This window comes from Onychostoma macrolepis, chromosome 06 (genome assembly GCF_012432095.1).
Source record: "Onychostoma macrolepis isolate SWU-2019 chromosome 06, ASM1243209v1, whole genome shotgun sequence".
Lineage (NCBI taxonomy): Eukaryota > Metazoa > Chordata > Actinopteri > Cypriniformes > Cyprinidae > Onychostoma > Onychostoma macrolepis.
In genome coordinates, this window is record NC_081160.1 from 9,047,027 (window position 1) to 9,062,569 (window position 15,543).

The 15,543-nt window shown below is 38.6% G+C and overlaps 3 protein-coding genes across 17 annotated transcripts in view; all 3 read right to left on the reverse strand.

Annotated features, from left to right (window-relative positions):
• The window catches only part of adam23a (ADAM metallopeptidase domain 23a), a 29,070-nt gene extending 23,333 nt beyond the window's left edge, over positions 1 to 5,737 (reverse strand). For 2 of the 9 annotated variants that reach the window (XR_009271687.1, XM_058778824.1), the window contains exons 1-10: positions 5,320 to 5,719; positions 4,357 to 4,580; positions 3,782 to 3,858; positions 1,371 to 1,434; positions 1,206 to 1,288; positions 810 to 873; positions 659 to 731; positions 481 to 566; positions 316 to 381; positions 15 to 83 (exon numbers count right to left, since the gene is read on the reverse strand). Coding sequence is in view for 8 of the 9 variants with exons in the window: in XM_058778824.1 (XP_058634807.1) it covers positions 15 to 83; positions 316 to 381; positions 481 to 566; positions 659 to 731; positions 810 to 873; positions 1,206 to 1,288; positions 1,371 to 1,434; positions 3,782 to 3,858; positions 4,357 to 4,580; positions 5,320 to 5,398 (885 nt within the window). In the remaining variant the exon portion in view is untranslated. Of the gene's footprint in view, positions 1 to 14; positions 84 to 315; positions 382 to 480; positions 567 to 658; positions 732 to 809; positions 874 to 1,205; positions 1,289 to 1,370; positions 1,435 to 3,781; positions 3,859 to 4,356; positions 4,581 to 5,319 lie in introns of all 9 variants that reach the window. The other 7 variants (XM_058778818.1, XM_058778817.1, XM_058778825.1 and 4 more) reach the window with 5 other exon arrangements.
• Positions 5,738 to 6,716: 979 nt separating this feature from the next.
• On the reverse strand, positions 6,717 to 12,194 carry zdbf2 (zinc finger, DBF-type containing 2). Of its 7 annotated transcripts, none has more exons than XM_058778804.1 (7): positions 11,788 to 12,194; positions 11,183 to 11,268; positions 10,794 to 10,838; positions 10,084 to 10,117; positions 9,875 to 9,971; positions 9,513 to 9,640; positions 6,717 to 9,391 (listed from the first exon to the last, which is right to left on the reverse strand). In XM_058778804.1, exons 3-7 carry the CDS (start codon positions 10,828 to 10,830, stop codon positions 6,946 to 6,948), a joined length of 2,742 nt encoding a protein of 913 aa, XP_058634787.1. In that variant the 5' UTR covers positions 10,831 to 10,838; positions 11,183 to 11,268; positions 11,788 to 12,194; the 3' UTR covers positions 6,717 to 6,945. The 7 variants fall into 7 exon arrangements, with proteins under 7 accessions (XP_058634787.1, XP_058634788.1, XP_058634789.1 ...); XM_058778805.1 differs by having other exon boundaries at positions 11,179 to 11,268; XM_058778806.1 differs by lacking the exon at positions 11,788 to 12,194 and adding an exon at positions 11,753 to 11,782.
• Positions 12,195 to 12,342: 148 nt separating this feature from the next.
• Positions 12,343 to 15,502, reverse strand: eef1b2 (eukaryotic translation elongation factor 1 beta 2). Its single transcript, XM_058778831.1, has 6 exons — positions 15,162 to 15,502; positions 14,706 to 14,828; positions 14,378 to 14,507; positions 14,125 to 14,188; positions 12,634 to 12,759; positions 12,343 to 12,544 (listed from the first exon to the last, which is right to left on the reverse strand). Exons 1-6 carry the CDS (start codon positions 15,239 to 15,241, stop codon positions 12,390 to 12,392), a joined length of 678 nt encoding a protein of 225 aa, XP_058634814.1. The 5' UTR covers positions 15,242 to 15,502; the 3' UTR covers positions 12,343 to 12,389.
• Between the last annotated feature and the right edge of the window lie 41 nt (positions 15,503 to 15,543).

Below are 15,543 nucleotides of genomic sequence, written 5' to 3' on the forward strand. Positions count from 1 at the left end.
ATATGCGAACATACAGCGTCTACAAAGTTGACCACTGATTTGGCAAAGTTCCTGGTATGCTTTTTACTCTTATGCCTTTTAAACTGCAAAAACAAGAGATGAAAAAACAAATAAGTTTCAAGGTGTATTCTGAACATTTTTGGTTCTGCAGTATGTGAAAAATACGAAAACATTTGTATTCAGTGCCCTCTAGTGGATAATTTCAACAATTCACTTGGAACAATTTCAGTGTATAAAACATGATTAAAAGACATTTTCAGACTAAGCTAACTTACACAGGATGCTTGTACAGTAATGTGTTGTGGATGAACCCACCGTGTTGTGGTCAGCGACAATCATTATTTCCAGATACTTCATTTCCTCAAAAATGTTACGTGGCATCTTGGAAAATAATAAAATCAAAATTATACATTCAGAAAGCATAACGTTTAAGTATGAGCTAGCATTTCAACTGAAACAAGGTTGAGAATCATTTCTCACAGCTCTTTTCCTCCTTCTCTTTAGCCAAGGCAAGCTAGCAAAAATACGTTTCTCCTCTTCTTTTTCCTCAACTGGGTCATCAGCAGCTGAGGGAAACAGACATAAGGTAACCATGGAGATGAGGGTGTGGATAAAATATCTCGCCATATATCTATTACTAAGACCTTGGCACACTTACCCCAGGCACCTGGGACAGAGGTCACATGGAGTGACGATGTTCGGCGTAAAGTGTGGGGTCGTGCTTCTGTTTCCTAAGAAGTACAAACGTGGTGGCATTTGTGGACGAGCTATCAAATCAAAAAGGATAAGCTATAATGATGTGATCTTACCACGGAGTGAGTCTGTTTCAGAGGCTCGATGAGATAGACAAAATTACCATCATCAAACATCCCACTGGAAGAGTGAAGCACAAGAAGGGCGTTGGGAAAAGAGAGTCAATCGGAAAAAGGATACAGGAACAAGGACAGATAAAACCGTAATGAGTCAAATCACTTGTCAAGACGAAAACCACAAGCGTGCTTTTCTAACCGAAAAAAAAAAAACGCTCTGCTCTCTCCCTTGGCTGCTCTCTGTGACACTCAACCACACACTAACATGGTGACATTCAAATCTTTTCATGTGTACCAACTGCCATCTGGCCTCACAGTAGGCCTCCAGGTCAGATTTTCTCTCTTACACTCTCTTTATCTCACACATACACATTTAAACAAAGCAAGGTTTCTTACTGAAGCCCGTTGCAGGTGGATAAAGCTACACGGGAGTCTTCTTTTCCTCTCACACGGCCGTGGTAGTAGCAGTGTTCACCACCCTAAACAAACGCACATTCATCACTGCTATGTAGTTGTTATTTTCAGGGGTCTGTTTGATATTTGCTGCTCTTTGTGTCTTACCCTGGAGAGAACGGGCTTGTCTTTCTCATAGTGGATTTCCATATAATCTGAAGAGAGCAGATCACTAAAATCAAAGTGAGAGAGAGAATTCAAAGGGGCAATCTTGCATTAATTATCTAACAACACAACAATAAAGCTACAGCCCCGGATCCAATGCACCTATGTGCTTAATAAGCACGCATTGGGAGAACACTGTCTTCTGTATCAGCTGTTCTAGTTATGGGACCTCCAGGTGGTTAGTGGATCAGAAGCTGCATCAGTTATTCTGCCACATAGGTTTGTTAAAGCATAGTTAATATACATAAAAATGCAATAAATATGTATTTGAAATAGCAAATTGTGGTTATATAAATATTTAAACAACAGTATCACTAGCTGAATTCACCATCAAATGTTCTAAAACATTTTTTTGAAGTAAACAGAAGAAAAAAAAAAGTCCTTTAATCTCATGATCACACACACTTCTGTTGTTGCAGCTGATCCTATTTTTAGAACTTTCACAAGCTGACAATTAATCAGCCTAAATGCATTTTAGCTTGCAAAAATGGACACATGCAAGCATCCAATTCATCTCATAAAAAGAAAAAAGGCAGCAATAATTCTTATTTATGACTTAAATGTGTTTAAATATGTGACCCTGGACCACAAAACCAGTCTTAAGTCGCTGGGGTATATTTCTAGCAATAGCCAAAAATACATTGTATGGGTCAAAATTATCGATTTTTCTTTTATGCCAAAAATCATTAGGATATTACGTAAAGATCATGTTCCATGAATATATTTTCATAAATGTAATCAAATGTATCAAAACTTGATTTTTGATTAGTATTTAGATTTTTTTGCACCCTCAGATTCCAGATTTTCAAATAGTTGTATCTCAGACAAATATTGTCCTATCCTAACAAACATCAATGGAAAGCTTATTTATTTATTGACACTTAAGACTGGTTTTGTCATCCAGGGTCACATATTTTCTAAAAGACTAAGTGAAATGATGCGCACATTAAATGGGATAAAACACTGGGCTGCCTTGTCTTTCATTTTAAGGACTAAAAACCTCTTTCAAAATATGTTCTTTTGTGTTCCACAGGAGAAAAAAGTCATACAGGTTTGGAATGATATGAGGGTGAATAAATGATCGTTTTTTCATTCTTTTAAACAGTTAAAATCTCTAGTATTGTCTACTCCTGGTTAAGGAATCTGAAAAGTTGATCACAAGACTAGTGATAAAATAATGTAGCTAACTATTTGTTCTTCTGCATTTCGAAAAGAGCAGATGATACCTCGCATAAAAATGTGCTGCATTCTCATTTTAATTATGCAAGACTTGTTTGCGTAAAGGAATATGTGCAGAAATAAATGAAGAAATCTTTAAATGAGTTGCCAACCTGCAACCCACCTTCTGTGACTTTGACAACTTTGAAAGAGCAGCTGAAGACACGCCTCTTCTGCAAGCACTTAAGCACTCCACAGCCAAAGCACTTACAACAAAAAATACTTTCTCCTCTTGTCAGCATTTTACCTTCGCTCAAGTTTGCTTCATAATTTAGCTTTCTACTAAACCTGGTACTGCATACTAAGAATATTGTTGGCTATATGACAAATAGCTTGTGATGTTTCTCATTTGAGTTTGCTTTGGATAAAAGCATCTGCTAAATAAATAAATGTAAATTAACAAGGAGGCACTCTGTTAAACAGCTAGCACTTCATACCCCAGCTAACCAAAATAAGTTCTAAGAAAGTTTTGATAACGTTCCCATAAAGTTATGAAAACAATATTCCTGAATGTTCTCTGAAATATCCAGTTTTTGGTTATGAGAATGTTAAAGAAAACATTAAGCCAATGTTACATTTGATCACTTTAGCGAACATTCTGGTTAAGTTACATATGAATGTTCTGTGAACCATCTGAAACTAATGAATACTGACGTTTAAAAATAGTTCCATTAGCGATGAATAAATAATGTTGCTGTGCTAATGTTTTGAGAATACTGTTAAAGACCAGATAACTTTGAACAAACATTACATTAATGTTACTGGAAGTATGCTTGTTGATAAAGTTGTGAGAATGTACTCTCTTAGCTAGGATGCCATAGGCTAACATTGTGAATTAATGCAGCATTGACACACACTATTTAAACCACAATGTTCTTTGCTTTTCAACAAATACCTTGAATGTAAAGGTGCAGTCAGGGAAGAGGTGACTGAATAGACTAAACTTGTGTGATAAATGAAAAATCCCCCCAATTAGAAATCCCCATGCACCTATTAATGCAAAAGGGAAAAAAATATATATCTATTTTCTATTTTTAAAAATGTGATATTTGAACAATGCACAACTAAACAACAGAGCAATTCCGTGTTTTTGGAACCAAATCTGTCTTTTACTACTCAGACACACAAACACTTACTTGTTCAAAGTAAGGTCCAAAGTGAATGTGGTGCCAAAGGCGTCCAGCTGGAAACTTGCTTGGGCCAGGTGGACATCCTGCGGTCAGGGAGATAAACAGGGGCTCATTAACACTTCACAAAACAAACATATGTTACTATATCAAACCTGCCAGCAAAGCCTGCAAATGTTATTCAAAAAATCTTTTTGTGAAAATTTCATTTCTGCAGACACATTAAACCACATTCACAGCGAGTGCATCTATAGATAAAACATCTGCTCTAGAGCATCATAAATCACAGCTGTGCTGTTTTACAGCAAAAATACTGCACTGGCAAAAGTAAAGTGAAAGTGTGTGCACAATGCAATCCCACAACGTCTGTTCGGCACAGAGTGTGGGGGGAGTGAAAACTGCTTCTTTTGCGAAAATTGCGTTAGATTTGTGAGGGAGGGCCGGTGAACCTGGATCAGCTCGGAGAATTTGGACATACTGCACCATTCCAAGCAGCTCCTAGCGGTTTGAGTGTTGAAGATCTGAATTTGGTGGGGGCTAAAATATGCAGTGCTGGGGATCTTTCCACTGCAAGACAGACTCACCTGTCCATCACCGGCCTGATTTCTCGCCCGAGTGTCCAGGTCATGATCCGTGCTCTCCGACTCCTCATTCAAGTAGTAGATGAGCCGGGAGGGATATGTAACGGTGACCTTGTGCTCTCCGGGTTTTCTTCCCGTGGAATTGCCCAATGCCGCTGCTGTCGCTTCTCGCGGGGTCTCAGACACGTGCTGATCCCTGAGATCCTCATTCTGTACAGAGCTGGAAACTGCAGGACAGGAGGAAACTGTTTACTGCTTTACAGTCTCCATCTCAGAGAGGGATCCCGTCAATTATATATGAATGTGTGCCAGCAGTTGCAGCCCTGTGATGCTGCAGAGAAGCTGCGCACAGATCTTCCTTATGCAGATCTCAGGGTATCGAACGGAGGCACTAGGCTGATAACCAAATAAAACACTGAAATCTGATCACACATTCAAGACAAGAGGGCGAGACATGATACATGTTAATGGAAGAAGAGAAATAAGAGACACTTATTGGCAAAATATAAGGGTATCTTTTTTTTTTTTTTCTCAACTTTATCAGCTGCATCTTTGGACATCTGATATCTGAATTGTAAAAGCTTTAGAGGCTCATCATGTCAGCTAATAATAATCTATTATCATGGTAATCGAATTAAGATTCAGCGCGCCTCACTGAGTCCTTACCATGTTCCCATACGGCACAACACTAATGGGGCTGTCATCCCATACAGAGGCCTTCAAAAGCTTTTACCCCCCTCTGCATAGATTGACACGTAGAAACGGCGGTAAACACAGTTAAGTAATGGAGGCGGCTCAATCAAAGCCTAAACAGGGAACCTGCGTATTTAGCTGGGATTTCCTACCGCAACAAAAGGCGCTGGAAAAACACCTTGCACTAATACCAACGTAACGTATAGCAAATATCCAATAAAGACGTTGTATTACGTAAATAATAAAGTTACGCAAGATCAACATTGAACTTACCCGTTGAGGCTGAGGCGATAGAAAATGGCACGGAAATAAATATGCTAGCGAGCAGACACAGATGGAATATCAGACGCATGATTCATATTTGAAGACTAAATAAAATGTCATTAGCGCGTCAATTTACAGCGAGCGTCGCAGTCCATTATTATGAGAGCGATTTTGGTGCGTATCCCGCGGGAAGAGGGGGAAATCCTTCATGCAGCATCGGAGACTGAGGGGTGGGTAGCACGGTTGGGATGCTGAGGGGTGGGGAGGACTGGGAGAAAGGCGAAGGGGTGGCAGCTCGGATGGATGGAAGGCGGTGGCCAAGCAGCTCATATCGTGAGGGAAGCCTGTGCGATTGCGCAGTGCATCTTCTGCTGCGCTGACGCGTCAACCATCCTCACTTTGTACACTCGCCAACACACTCATCCTAGCTAATTGGAGATTTACCATTTTCTTCTCAATACTTTAAGACCACTACAATGAGTGTAGACTAGCCCACAAGCTCTGAAATAAAAGCTTTGGTTCTTTAAAGGTAAATAAAGACAGTTAATTAAAAGCATATCTACGTAAAGCCACATGGACAGACCGACTAAATGTTTTTTTTCTTCAAGAAATAATTAAGGTGACTTTTTTCAGTCACTATTTGCACACGTATTTTATATTTAAAAAGCTGTATTATATAAGATCATTGCTGCCTTATACATTCAAACTTGTTCTTCTATTACATTTATATATATTTTCTTCTTCTTTTTTTTTTTTCAACCCATCCCACTAAAATTTTGAATTAAGGGATGTAATCTGCTATTTACATTATTTGTATATAGACCCTTATACTTTTTTGTGTATGTTTTGCTCTCTGTGAAGTGTTTTATTTCGTGTTTACTGACATATGAAGTGTTGGCCTTGTGAAGACCTTTTATATTCATGCTTCCACGGTCACTCAGGAGACATATTTGTATTTCATTTCTTCTCCAGCCACATAGGAGAGAAAAGTCAACATATTTTTAAAAACAATGTTCTAGCTTCTGCCCATTTTCATGGAAGATCGCAAACCTTCACTATGGCTGCTGGGTTCTTTAGATGCTTTGATCTCAACAACCATTAGGCAAAGTGTTAGTGCAATAATACATGTACAAAAAAGATGTACCTTTATCTCTGCAGTGGGAGCAAACATTAATCCACATTTAAACTACATAGTGTAAAAGGCCTATAAAGGCATTTGTATTGTGTGTTTGTGAGAGAGAATGAATGGCTGATTTCCAAAGAGCACATTTGCTCCTTGTGTAGGCTGTGCATTGCTGACTTGACCAATTTTTGCATTTGTAGGTTTGCTATTTTTAAGACAATTTAATAGTGCCAAAACCCATTGTGAAAAACATGCACTAATATATAATCATCAAGAACAAAAATATTCATTATAAATTTAATTTACAACCATCAACCTTTGAGAAAATACCCATTATAAACTTAAAAAATATACTCATTACAAGTTAAAAATGCATATGACAAATAAACAAACATATAGAGACAAAAATGAACTTCAACTAGAAACAGTAAGCTGAAATTCAACTGTGCAAAACTATACAGCATTTGAAGAACAGAAGACAGCTTATGCTCATGGCTGGTGTCTAATAACGTTCAGTCTGCTATATGTACAGTGGCGGTCCTCCCCCTCACTCTCTTCTGCTGACTGGCACTGAGCATTGTATTTATTTGTTTAGAAGAGGATGTAATAACTGGCTGAATCGCCAGTTTAGAGGAAGCCGATGATCTAAGTGAGGACCGAGCAGGGCTCTTGTTTCTGGGAGATGTCCTACATTCTGCAGATATTCGGGAGCCAACAGTTTGCTGGAGATCGCCTTGTGACTTAGCTTTGCGCTGTGGTTTGGGTGACTTCCTCTTGGTCCTGTAAGGGGGTACTGGTGGTCTCTTGACTGGAGTCAAAGGTCCAGCCCTCCGTGAGCTACGTCTGATTGGCGTTTGGTCAACTGGTGTTTGTTGGCGGTGTTCCTCTTGTTCCAGTCCTCCAACCTTATAGGAACTGCCCGCACAAGAGTGAGAAAGTGCTTTGGAAGAATCATCCACATGGGTAGATGGCGTGAGGTGTCCGAGGAGGAAACAACTGCTACTTGAGATAGAGGAGCGGGTGAATAAGGCTCTTCGGCTGCTAGACAAAGAAGAACCAGGTTCTGAGGGGCCACCGCTATCCAGAATGGAGTCTGAGGTGGAGGTACATAGATCAACCATGCTGCTCCTACCACGACCCTTCCGAGAACCTCTTGATGACTGGCCCTGCCCCAGGCCCTGCCTCTCCTTATTAATATCCGGGCTAAGGCTACGGAATAGCTGTCGAACGTGTGAAAGAGATTTGGAATTAGAGGGTGAAGACATGCCTTTTGGTGGACTCTTCAATATCCTATTGGTCAAAGGGTCATAGAACTTAAGAGGTGTCTTTTTGTATTTGTACTTCAGGCCAGCGTCACTATCACATGACTTCCGTTTCCTTCCTGCTTTCTTAATAGGGGTAGGCTTGGAGATTCCTTGACCCCCATCTGGGGAAGAAAGCACATAGACCACAGTTTTGGCCTGTAGAGGACTCATTATCTTGCAGTAAGAAGCTGGAAGCTTCAAAGCACAGAGTCTGGTCTTCATGTCAGGGGTCCTTTCAGGGCTGGGGCATTGCTGGGGCTCTTCACTGTGTGTTGAGGGAAATGTTTCTTGTGATGATTTTCGCCGCACCACAGGGCAGATAAGAGGGATGGTCTGTGTACTGTGGCTTACCTTTACCACTTGGCAACGTGATGCAAGTCTGTAAATTTTTGGCCTAGATTTCTTCAAAATAGCGGAATGTTTGGGGTCTTCTTCATTGTGATCCATGAGTGGCAAGATGTCTGTAGGCTCCCACCCAGCGTTATCTGCCTCCTCATTTTTGTCCTGCTTCTTTTTCTTTCTCCTTTTTTTCCTGTGCTTCCCAAACCTAGCTAATGATTCGCTGTCAAAATAGCAATGAAACTGGCCTTGTTGGAATTCTTTCACTATGGAGTCTATCTTCATGTCATCTTCAAACATCACCTGTGTCAATGTTTTGCCAACAAAAGCCTGTGGTATGTGGGGAAGATCAGGAAACACCTCCTCAGCAGAACTCTCCATGTTTTCCTCAGGCATTCCCACAGTGTTTAGGGCTGTGTGCAGCTGAGTCTGGTATCCTTGGTCTTCAAGGTTTATATGCACTTCCAGTAACTCGGCTAAATTTTTTTCTTCAGCCTTTGCTTTTCCCAACGCCGTCTGTATTGCATTGTCCCATTCTTCACTGCCTTTGGATTGACTCATAGACTGAGGACTAAGAACGAAGCTACCATCATCCTCCTGCTGATCTACATTGAGACTGTTGCCATAACAGTATTTTTCAATAACCTCCTCTATCACATCTCGAATTTGGTCAGATAGATGACTGAATGTCTGTTCCCTATGGGGGCCTTTCCAAGGTGGCAGTGCTGAAATCCACACTGTGGACTCTTCAGCTACTGATCGAAAGGTTGAAGGCTGGTTCTTTGAGGTAATGCACTTTGCAGCTGTTGGGACACGGGAAACTGTAATGGAGTCACTCCCCTCTTTATCCCTATTAGTCTTCTTGTGTGCTTTCCTGTGTTCAACAGCTCCAGTCTTGGCGACTGGTGGACCCTCTGAAGCACAGGGATGTCCAGAGGGGTTTCTTTGTAAACTTTGTCTCTGAACAGGTAGTGTCAATTGTGATGTATTAGGTTTGTCATCATTGGCAGAGCTGCCACTAGTCCTGTGCAGAAAACCCTGTGTGGGGGAGTGCTTTTCAGGGGGAGGTGGTTCAGGCACCACTTTTACTTTTTGGGAAGTGGTTTGTATGTATGTAGATGCAGTAAGGTCAGTCATCATTGCTGGAGTTGAGGCTGCAATTTGCAGCATTTCACAGGACTCTTCATCAGAAGTAGGCATCTCCTCACGTGTTCCAACAGAGACACCATCATCGTCTGATCCACAGTACACCTCTGAGAGCACCTCCTTTGGGATGAGTGGGGTGGTTAGCGAAGGTAGATCAGCATGAGTGGGCCTCCAGAGAAAAAGAGGTGTCAAAAACAGTAAGTGAACATTGTTTTTTTGCAATTCACAAAACTCATGTTATGAGAACATGTCAACAAGGCAAAATAAGATATCTGATGTGGATAGCATACCGTGCATCACTATAGCGATGAGGATGATGCTGAAGCACATCCTGGAGGAATCTCTCTAACAAACTTCCAGAAGACACATTAGCTCTAGCAGCTCGTACCACTTCTCGATGCTGGACACTCAAGATGTGCTGCAGAATACAACAACAATTTGTTTACTCAGAACGTCATAATATTAATAATTATAAACAGGTCTGATTATCATAAATGCATGATATTAGAATCTTTAAACCCTAATATAAATATATTTGGTAGCGATTCACGTTAAATTGCTAAAATGTAACTATTAACCCAAACTTAACAAATACTTTGACCAATACCTTGACCACAACAGTATTTCAATGGAATGACGGAGAGTTACGTACCTGTTCCACACTATTGTACAGAACTTGACAGCAGCTGCAGTAACCCTGTCTTTGGGAGCCGGAAGGACCAGCAACAGGCTCTTCTCCTCTACTAGTCCTTCAGATGGGGTAAATAATAGATCTTAATATTTATTTGTTTTAAATTTGTAATATAAACACATAATGAGATGGATAATGGACTGCTGCAAATTTATTTTCAGACAACTCACCTGCTGGACATGTCAGCTGGATGTCTCTCTGCTTCTACAACACATGACAAAACATTTACATGCATTCTCTAAATCAGTGCTTCAACTAGTTTTGCTTCAGGACACAGATGTTTCATTGGACATCAATGGTGACCCAAGACAATACCAAATTTACTGATCTTTCAAATGTTAAAAATACCTTTAAAACGTTCTTATTTATTAGATATCTTTAGGCAACAATTCCTCATGATGTTCATCTTCATAATTTACCCATATTTATTGTAGTCAAGGCAGTCTCTTGGTAATTTTTTTCTCTTTTTTAGCGTTGTTCATCATTTTTTGAAGATAAGGACATGTCTCACAACCTGTCCATTTTGGCATTTGTCTAGTTTGCCTAGATTTCTAACTAATGACAGATCAATTAGTACCAAAATGCTGTACAGTTTGATTGGGTGCATATCATTTTACATCAACAATATACACATAGAAGGGTTTTCATCTACCTTTTAAAAGTTCTTAATTATAAAAATCTATTTTATTATCCTAACGGTGTATGATTATTTAATTAGTCCCTCCAAGCTAATTTAAATACTCTAACTTTAAATAGTTAAATAATATAGTTATATAATAGTTAAATAATACTAATTTAAATAGTCCCTCCAGGCTCTCCAGTGCTCAATGATTTAAAATAAATAAATAAATAAAAAACTGAAATATCAAAACCGCCTTACTTTTAGCAGAGGACTGTGGTCCCTCCTCCAAGGGCATGGTGCTGTCTATAAAAATCATACAAACACAGAGTAAGAGAGAATGGTTTATTATTGTATTGCACACTGTATATGTCAGACATTCAGAACTAGTTCACTGTTTATACATTTTTAATATGCATTTACAGTGTTCTCTTGCAAATCAATTAAATTTTTCCACTTATATTTATCTTGCTTGCTCTGGGCCTTGCAGAAACATAATTTCACTGCTATGCAATTACTGACTTATGCTGTATTGTTGTGTATTTTATACATAAACGTAGACTTAAGCAATAGACTAAGAAAAAAAAAAACATTTAAATAAAAAGGCAATTAAAAAAAATTAAATATACTAAATATATATACTCACTTACATGGAGGAGAGGATGACTATCAATGTTTCCGTGTCACATCACCGCGTAGATGTGTACAGCCACGTGTGGTAAGTTAAAAGTCGCATCTAAAGATATAGGATACATTAAGCAGAATTAGAAAACACTTAAAAGTCTCTTCTAAAGTGCACTTGCTTATTATTCTACTTGTATAATAAGAACTTTTACACAAAGCACTATTTGTATCTTAAATCAGTTTTGATACTTTAAAACATGTACATAATGAACTTGTCATTAATTTGAAGTGTTTCTTACAGTCTACTCATAATGAATACTCATATGTACTGGCCTGCACACACAAACACGGCCATTTAAACAGCGCGCCCCAATATTACTACATAAAATACACTTTAACGTAAAATGTATTTGAAAACGCTTAAATTTTACACGGTTTCAGACTACCCACACTGTTTGGGAACAAACAAACTGTAGTTTAAGCTAACCAGCTATGCTAATTCACTTAGCAAGCTAGTGACACTTAGCATGACAACGTGGAGAGCGGGACCGTGACATGTTAAATATTCACTCATTTATGATATACAAAATACGTGCACAAACTGTGGCTGCAGTCTTCATCGTGCGGTCACCTGAATATAGATGTTATTCCACTTAGTTCCCATCGGTATCCGTATTTAGCTTAGGTCTGCTCGTGGAGTGACGTAAAAGTAAAGCGCGGGAATCCGCCCACTAGAAAAGTCTGAAGCGGAATTTAATCAATGGGGCTGCAAAATCACCACGAACAAGTAACCTTTATAGAAAAATCTGATTACATGCCTTGATGGTTATACATGTTGCAAACTATGAATTTGTGCAATAGTTCCCACAGTCATGCTAAACCTGAGAAAATAAAGACAAATAATAAACAGGCCTACAAATGTTATTTCAATCAGTCTAAAGTTAAATAATTATTGGTTACAAATGGCTACAATATATTAGAAATTTCTCAGTGCGTTTAAACTTTCTTTTAAATGGAAAAAATATATAAAGGGGGGAGAGAGACAGAAACTGGATTAAGTTCATAGAATGACAGCCTTTATAAAAAAATAAATAAACAGCACATTAAAGCCAAATATTTCCAGTATATTCAATTCGAAGCCACATAGAACAATTTTTAAAAATCCAAAATGAACCACATACAAAAGTGCATTTTAAGTGCTTTTATTGGATTAATGCTTTGTACGGTGGGGTTTCAGATCTTGTTGAAGGCTGCCACATCCATGGACTGCACATAGTCCTCAAAGGCTGTGATCAGTTCCTCCAGCTGGTCTGTTCCAACTTTATCATCCTCCACAACACAGGCAATCTGCAGCTTCTTGATGCCATAGCCGACAGGCAACAGTTTAGCTGTACAGGAGAAGTCAGGTGACAATTAGTCTATTGAAATACAAAATATGAACAAAACTTTATGACTTGCGTACACTATTTTGACTTACATTGTCCCCAGACTAAACCGTCCAACTGAATGCTGCGGACACACTCTTCAAGTTTGGCCATGTCAGTTTCATCATCCCAGGGCTTGACATCTAGCAGGATGGAAGACTTCGCGATAAGTGCAGGCTCTGCTCAGACATTAAAAAAAGACAGAGTCAATGGTAAAGCAAACACAGGAATCCAACAATCACAATTAAAAGCACTAGTGAATATGAGAGAGAGAAAAAAAAAAATATATATATATATATATATATATATATACATATATATATATATATATATATATAAAAAAAAGTCAATCACATCATTCAGCTGAAAGATAATATGAAGTCATTCACAATGTCAAAAGTTTGGAGCAATTAGGATTGAAGACTTAAGTTAATTAACTTAATTTTTTTAAATCGTCTACAGTGCTCAACATGGCTGGTTTGGATAAAAACCGCTAACATATTACTATACGTCTTAATGTAACATTCGTGTGATGGCAATGCAAATTTTTTAGCAGCAATTAGTTTAGTCTTCTGTGTCACATGATCCTTCAGAAATCGTTCTAATATGCTGATTTGGTGTTAAAGAAACATTTCTTAACCCATTTAATCCCCAGTTTTTCCCAGACATGAAAATATCCAAATGTGTCATTAGTAACCCTTTGAAATAATCAATAATTAATTTTGTGAAATTTTTTTGGAAAAGGGTGAAAAACTGTGCTTTGTGTTCGGTCACAATAGTGACCTATGGGATATAGAGACTACTGAAATCACATATTTCTGCAGTCATAAAATTTTTTATACATCTTAGCTCAGCTATTTTAAACTTTTTGATCACATTCTAGGGTTACTATCATGCATTAAAAGACCTTATGCTACATTGATGGGAACACTGAGATAAAAAAAAAAAAAATTCAACCAAATCACCGCATTTCAAAATGTTACTTTTTTCTAAAATATAACATCAAATTTTTAAATCAATGCTATGAGTATTACAACAATTATTGTAACATTTTTCTAACATTTGAATTTTTAATTTAGTGCAATATTTTGTCATTGCAACATTGTCATTTTCACTAGCAACTGCCATTGGATTATATTGTAAAATAAAGTTCACCGTTATCCCACCGGTCACTCTATGAGTGAAACATCCGTCGGTACGGTTAGTAGAGCTTTATAAAATGAAAAACTTTTTTTACGGTCAATATTGTGGGATTAAATGGGTTAATGTTAAAAACAGTTTTTTACTGCTTATTTGTGGAAACCATGATACCCAAAACTTTTAAATGTAGTGTAAGACTTAGGAAAAATGAACAAATTTCCACAAAAATATTAAGCAGCAAAAACTGTTTTCAACATTGATTAGAACCATTATTAATAACCAAGTACCAAATCAGCACATTAGAATGATTTCTGATTTCCTTTGCGAGCACAAAAGACTTAAAAATGGTAAGGTTCAATTATTGCAAACTTTTGAATTGCATTTAAGAGACAATTAATACATACTCTTTGCTTTCTTTGCATTGTACGCTGCAAGCCTCTCCTCCTTGATCTTTTTGGTTTCCTCATCCTGTAAAGAAAGATCCATGTATCAGGTCCATGATCAAACATACAGAAACTGCAGTGTCATTTTTTACTAACTGGTTTTCAGAAAGAAAAAGTTGTACATCACAACATCAGCCGAAAGATGGTGAGAAAAATCATCATTTGACCAGACAATCGTGTCAAAACACACCATCCCTTCTGCTATTGAACTCACCTCTTCCTCATCAGAACCAAACAGATCAATGTCATCGTCGTCTTCATCAGCCGCTGCAAGTGCTGCTGCAGTTGTGTCCTCCACACCAGCAGGGCCGTACTGACTGAGAGGCTTCTTCACACCTGGAAGGCTAAAGGTAAGGAAAGGAGAGGTGAGTGAATCCTTGTTACTGCACAAGAGCACCTGACAGTCTGAGAACTCCCAGCCAAATCAGAAATTGAAAGATTGTACATCAGTCACTCAGGCGAAAGATGGTGATAGGATAATCATCATATATTGGCGGAAGTCCCTGCAAAACATAAAATATTACAAACAAGCTTCATATTACCTGCCCTTCTCCTTCTGGTAAGACTTGATGTGGTTGTACCACCGCAGAGCATGGCAGAGGTCAGCTGCGGGGGCGCCAGACAGGGCATCGAACACTGCAACATCAGCCTGAGAGGGCACATACCTGTTAAGAAAATGTGTATTAAGCCATCAAATGTGTAGTGAGGCTGGTGTTTTCTCCATGAGCAATAAGAGGCATTTATGAATGGATTAAATTGCACAATTCATCAAAATGGATCCACAAATGGGACTACTACAAATACAGACCTTACATTGTTTGACTGTACATACATATGCCATATTATTCACAGCTACAAATATTAATAACCATGACCTTTGACATTTATAACTGCATCCAAAGTTATTTTAGTATTACAGCATAAGAAAAACAGGACAATCACAAGTTGTTACAAGCCAACTAAGACTAGACAAAAAAAAAAGTCTTAAAATAGCTTACCCCTCGATGTAACTTTTGTCTGCCAGAAACTCATTCAGAACCTTGAGTCCAGTGGGTGTTTTGAGATCACCAAAGCCCATTGTTAGAAGTTAGCGGTGAGACCTCGTGTACAGACGTGGACCCCTGAGCTTGGAGGAAGAGCGAAGGAGCGAGAAAAGAACGTGGGATGGTCTTTATACCACTGACGCCATGACTCCGCCCACTCTTGAAATATTTTGCAAAAACATACGAAATTAGAACATTTTTGACAGCAATTTGCTCTAGGTATGGGAAGCTTAACTTTATAGACAACAAAGACGGCACGATAATCATCTCCCGTTTTTCACAGGTACCGAAAACCGTGTTGACTGGTTGGCTTTTAACGTGAAATAAGAGAAGGAAA

Bases quoted from the DNA above. Each gene is read 5' to 3' on its own strand.
- zdbf2 (XM_058778804.1), bottom strand. From the start codon at position 10,830: ATGCCCTTGGAGGAGGGACCACAGTCCTCTGCTAAAA. The intron at 10,118-10,793 runs GTAAGGCGGTTT...CATGTGTTGTAG, and splicing joins ACCACAGTCCTCTGCTAAAA to AAGCAGAGAGACATCCAGCT. The intron at 9,641-9,874 runs GTACGTAACTCT...TGTATTCTGCAG, and splicing joins TGTACAATAGTGTGGAACAG to CACATCTTGAGTGTCCAGCA.
- eef1b2 (XM_058778831.1), bottom strand. From the start codon at position 15,241: ATGGGCTTTGGTGATCTCAAAACACCCACTGGACTCAAGGTTCTGAAT. The intron at 14,189-14,377 runs GTGAGTTCAATA...CTTTCTTTACAG, and splicing joins TTGGTTCTGATGAGGAAGAG to GATGAGGAAACCAAAAAGAT. The intron at 12,760-14,124 runs GTATGTATTAAT...ATGTCTGAGCAG, and splicing joins CAATGCAAAGAAAGCAAAGA to AGCCTGCACTTATCGCGAAG.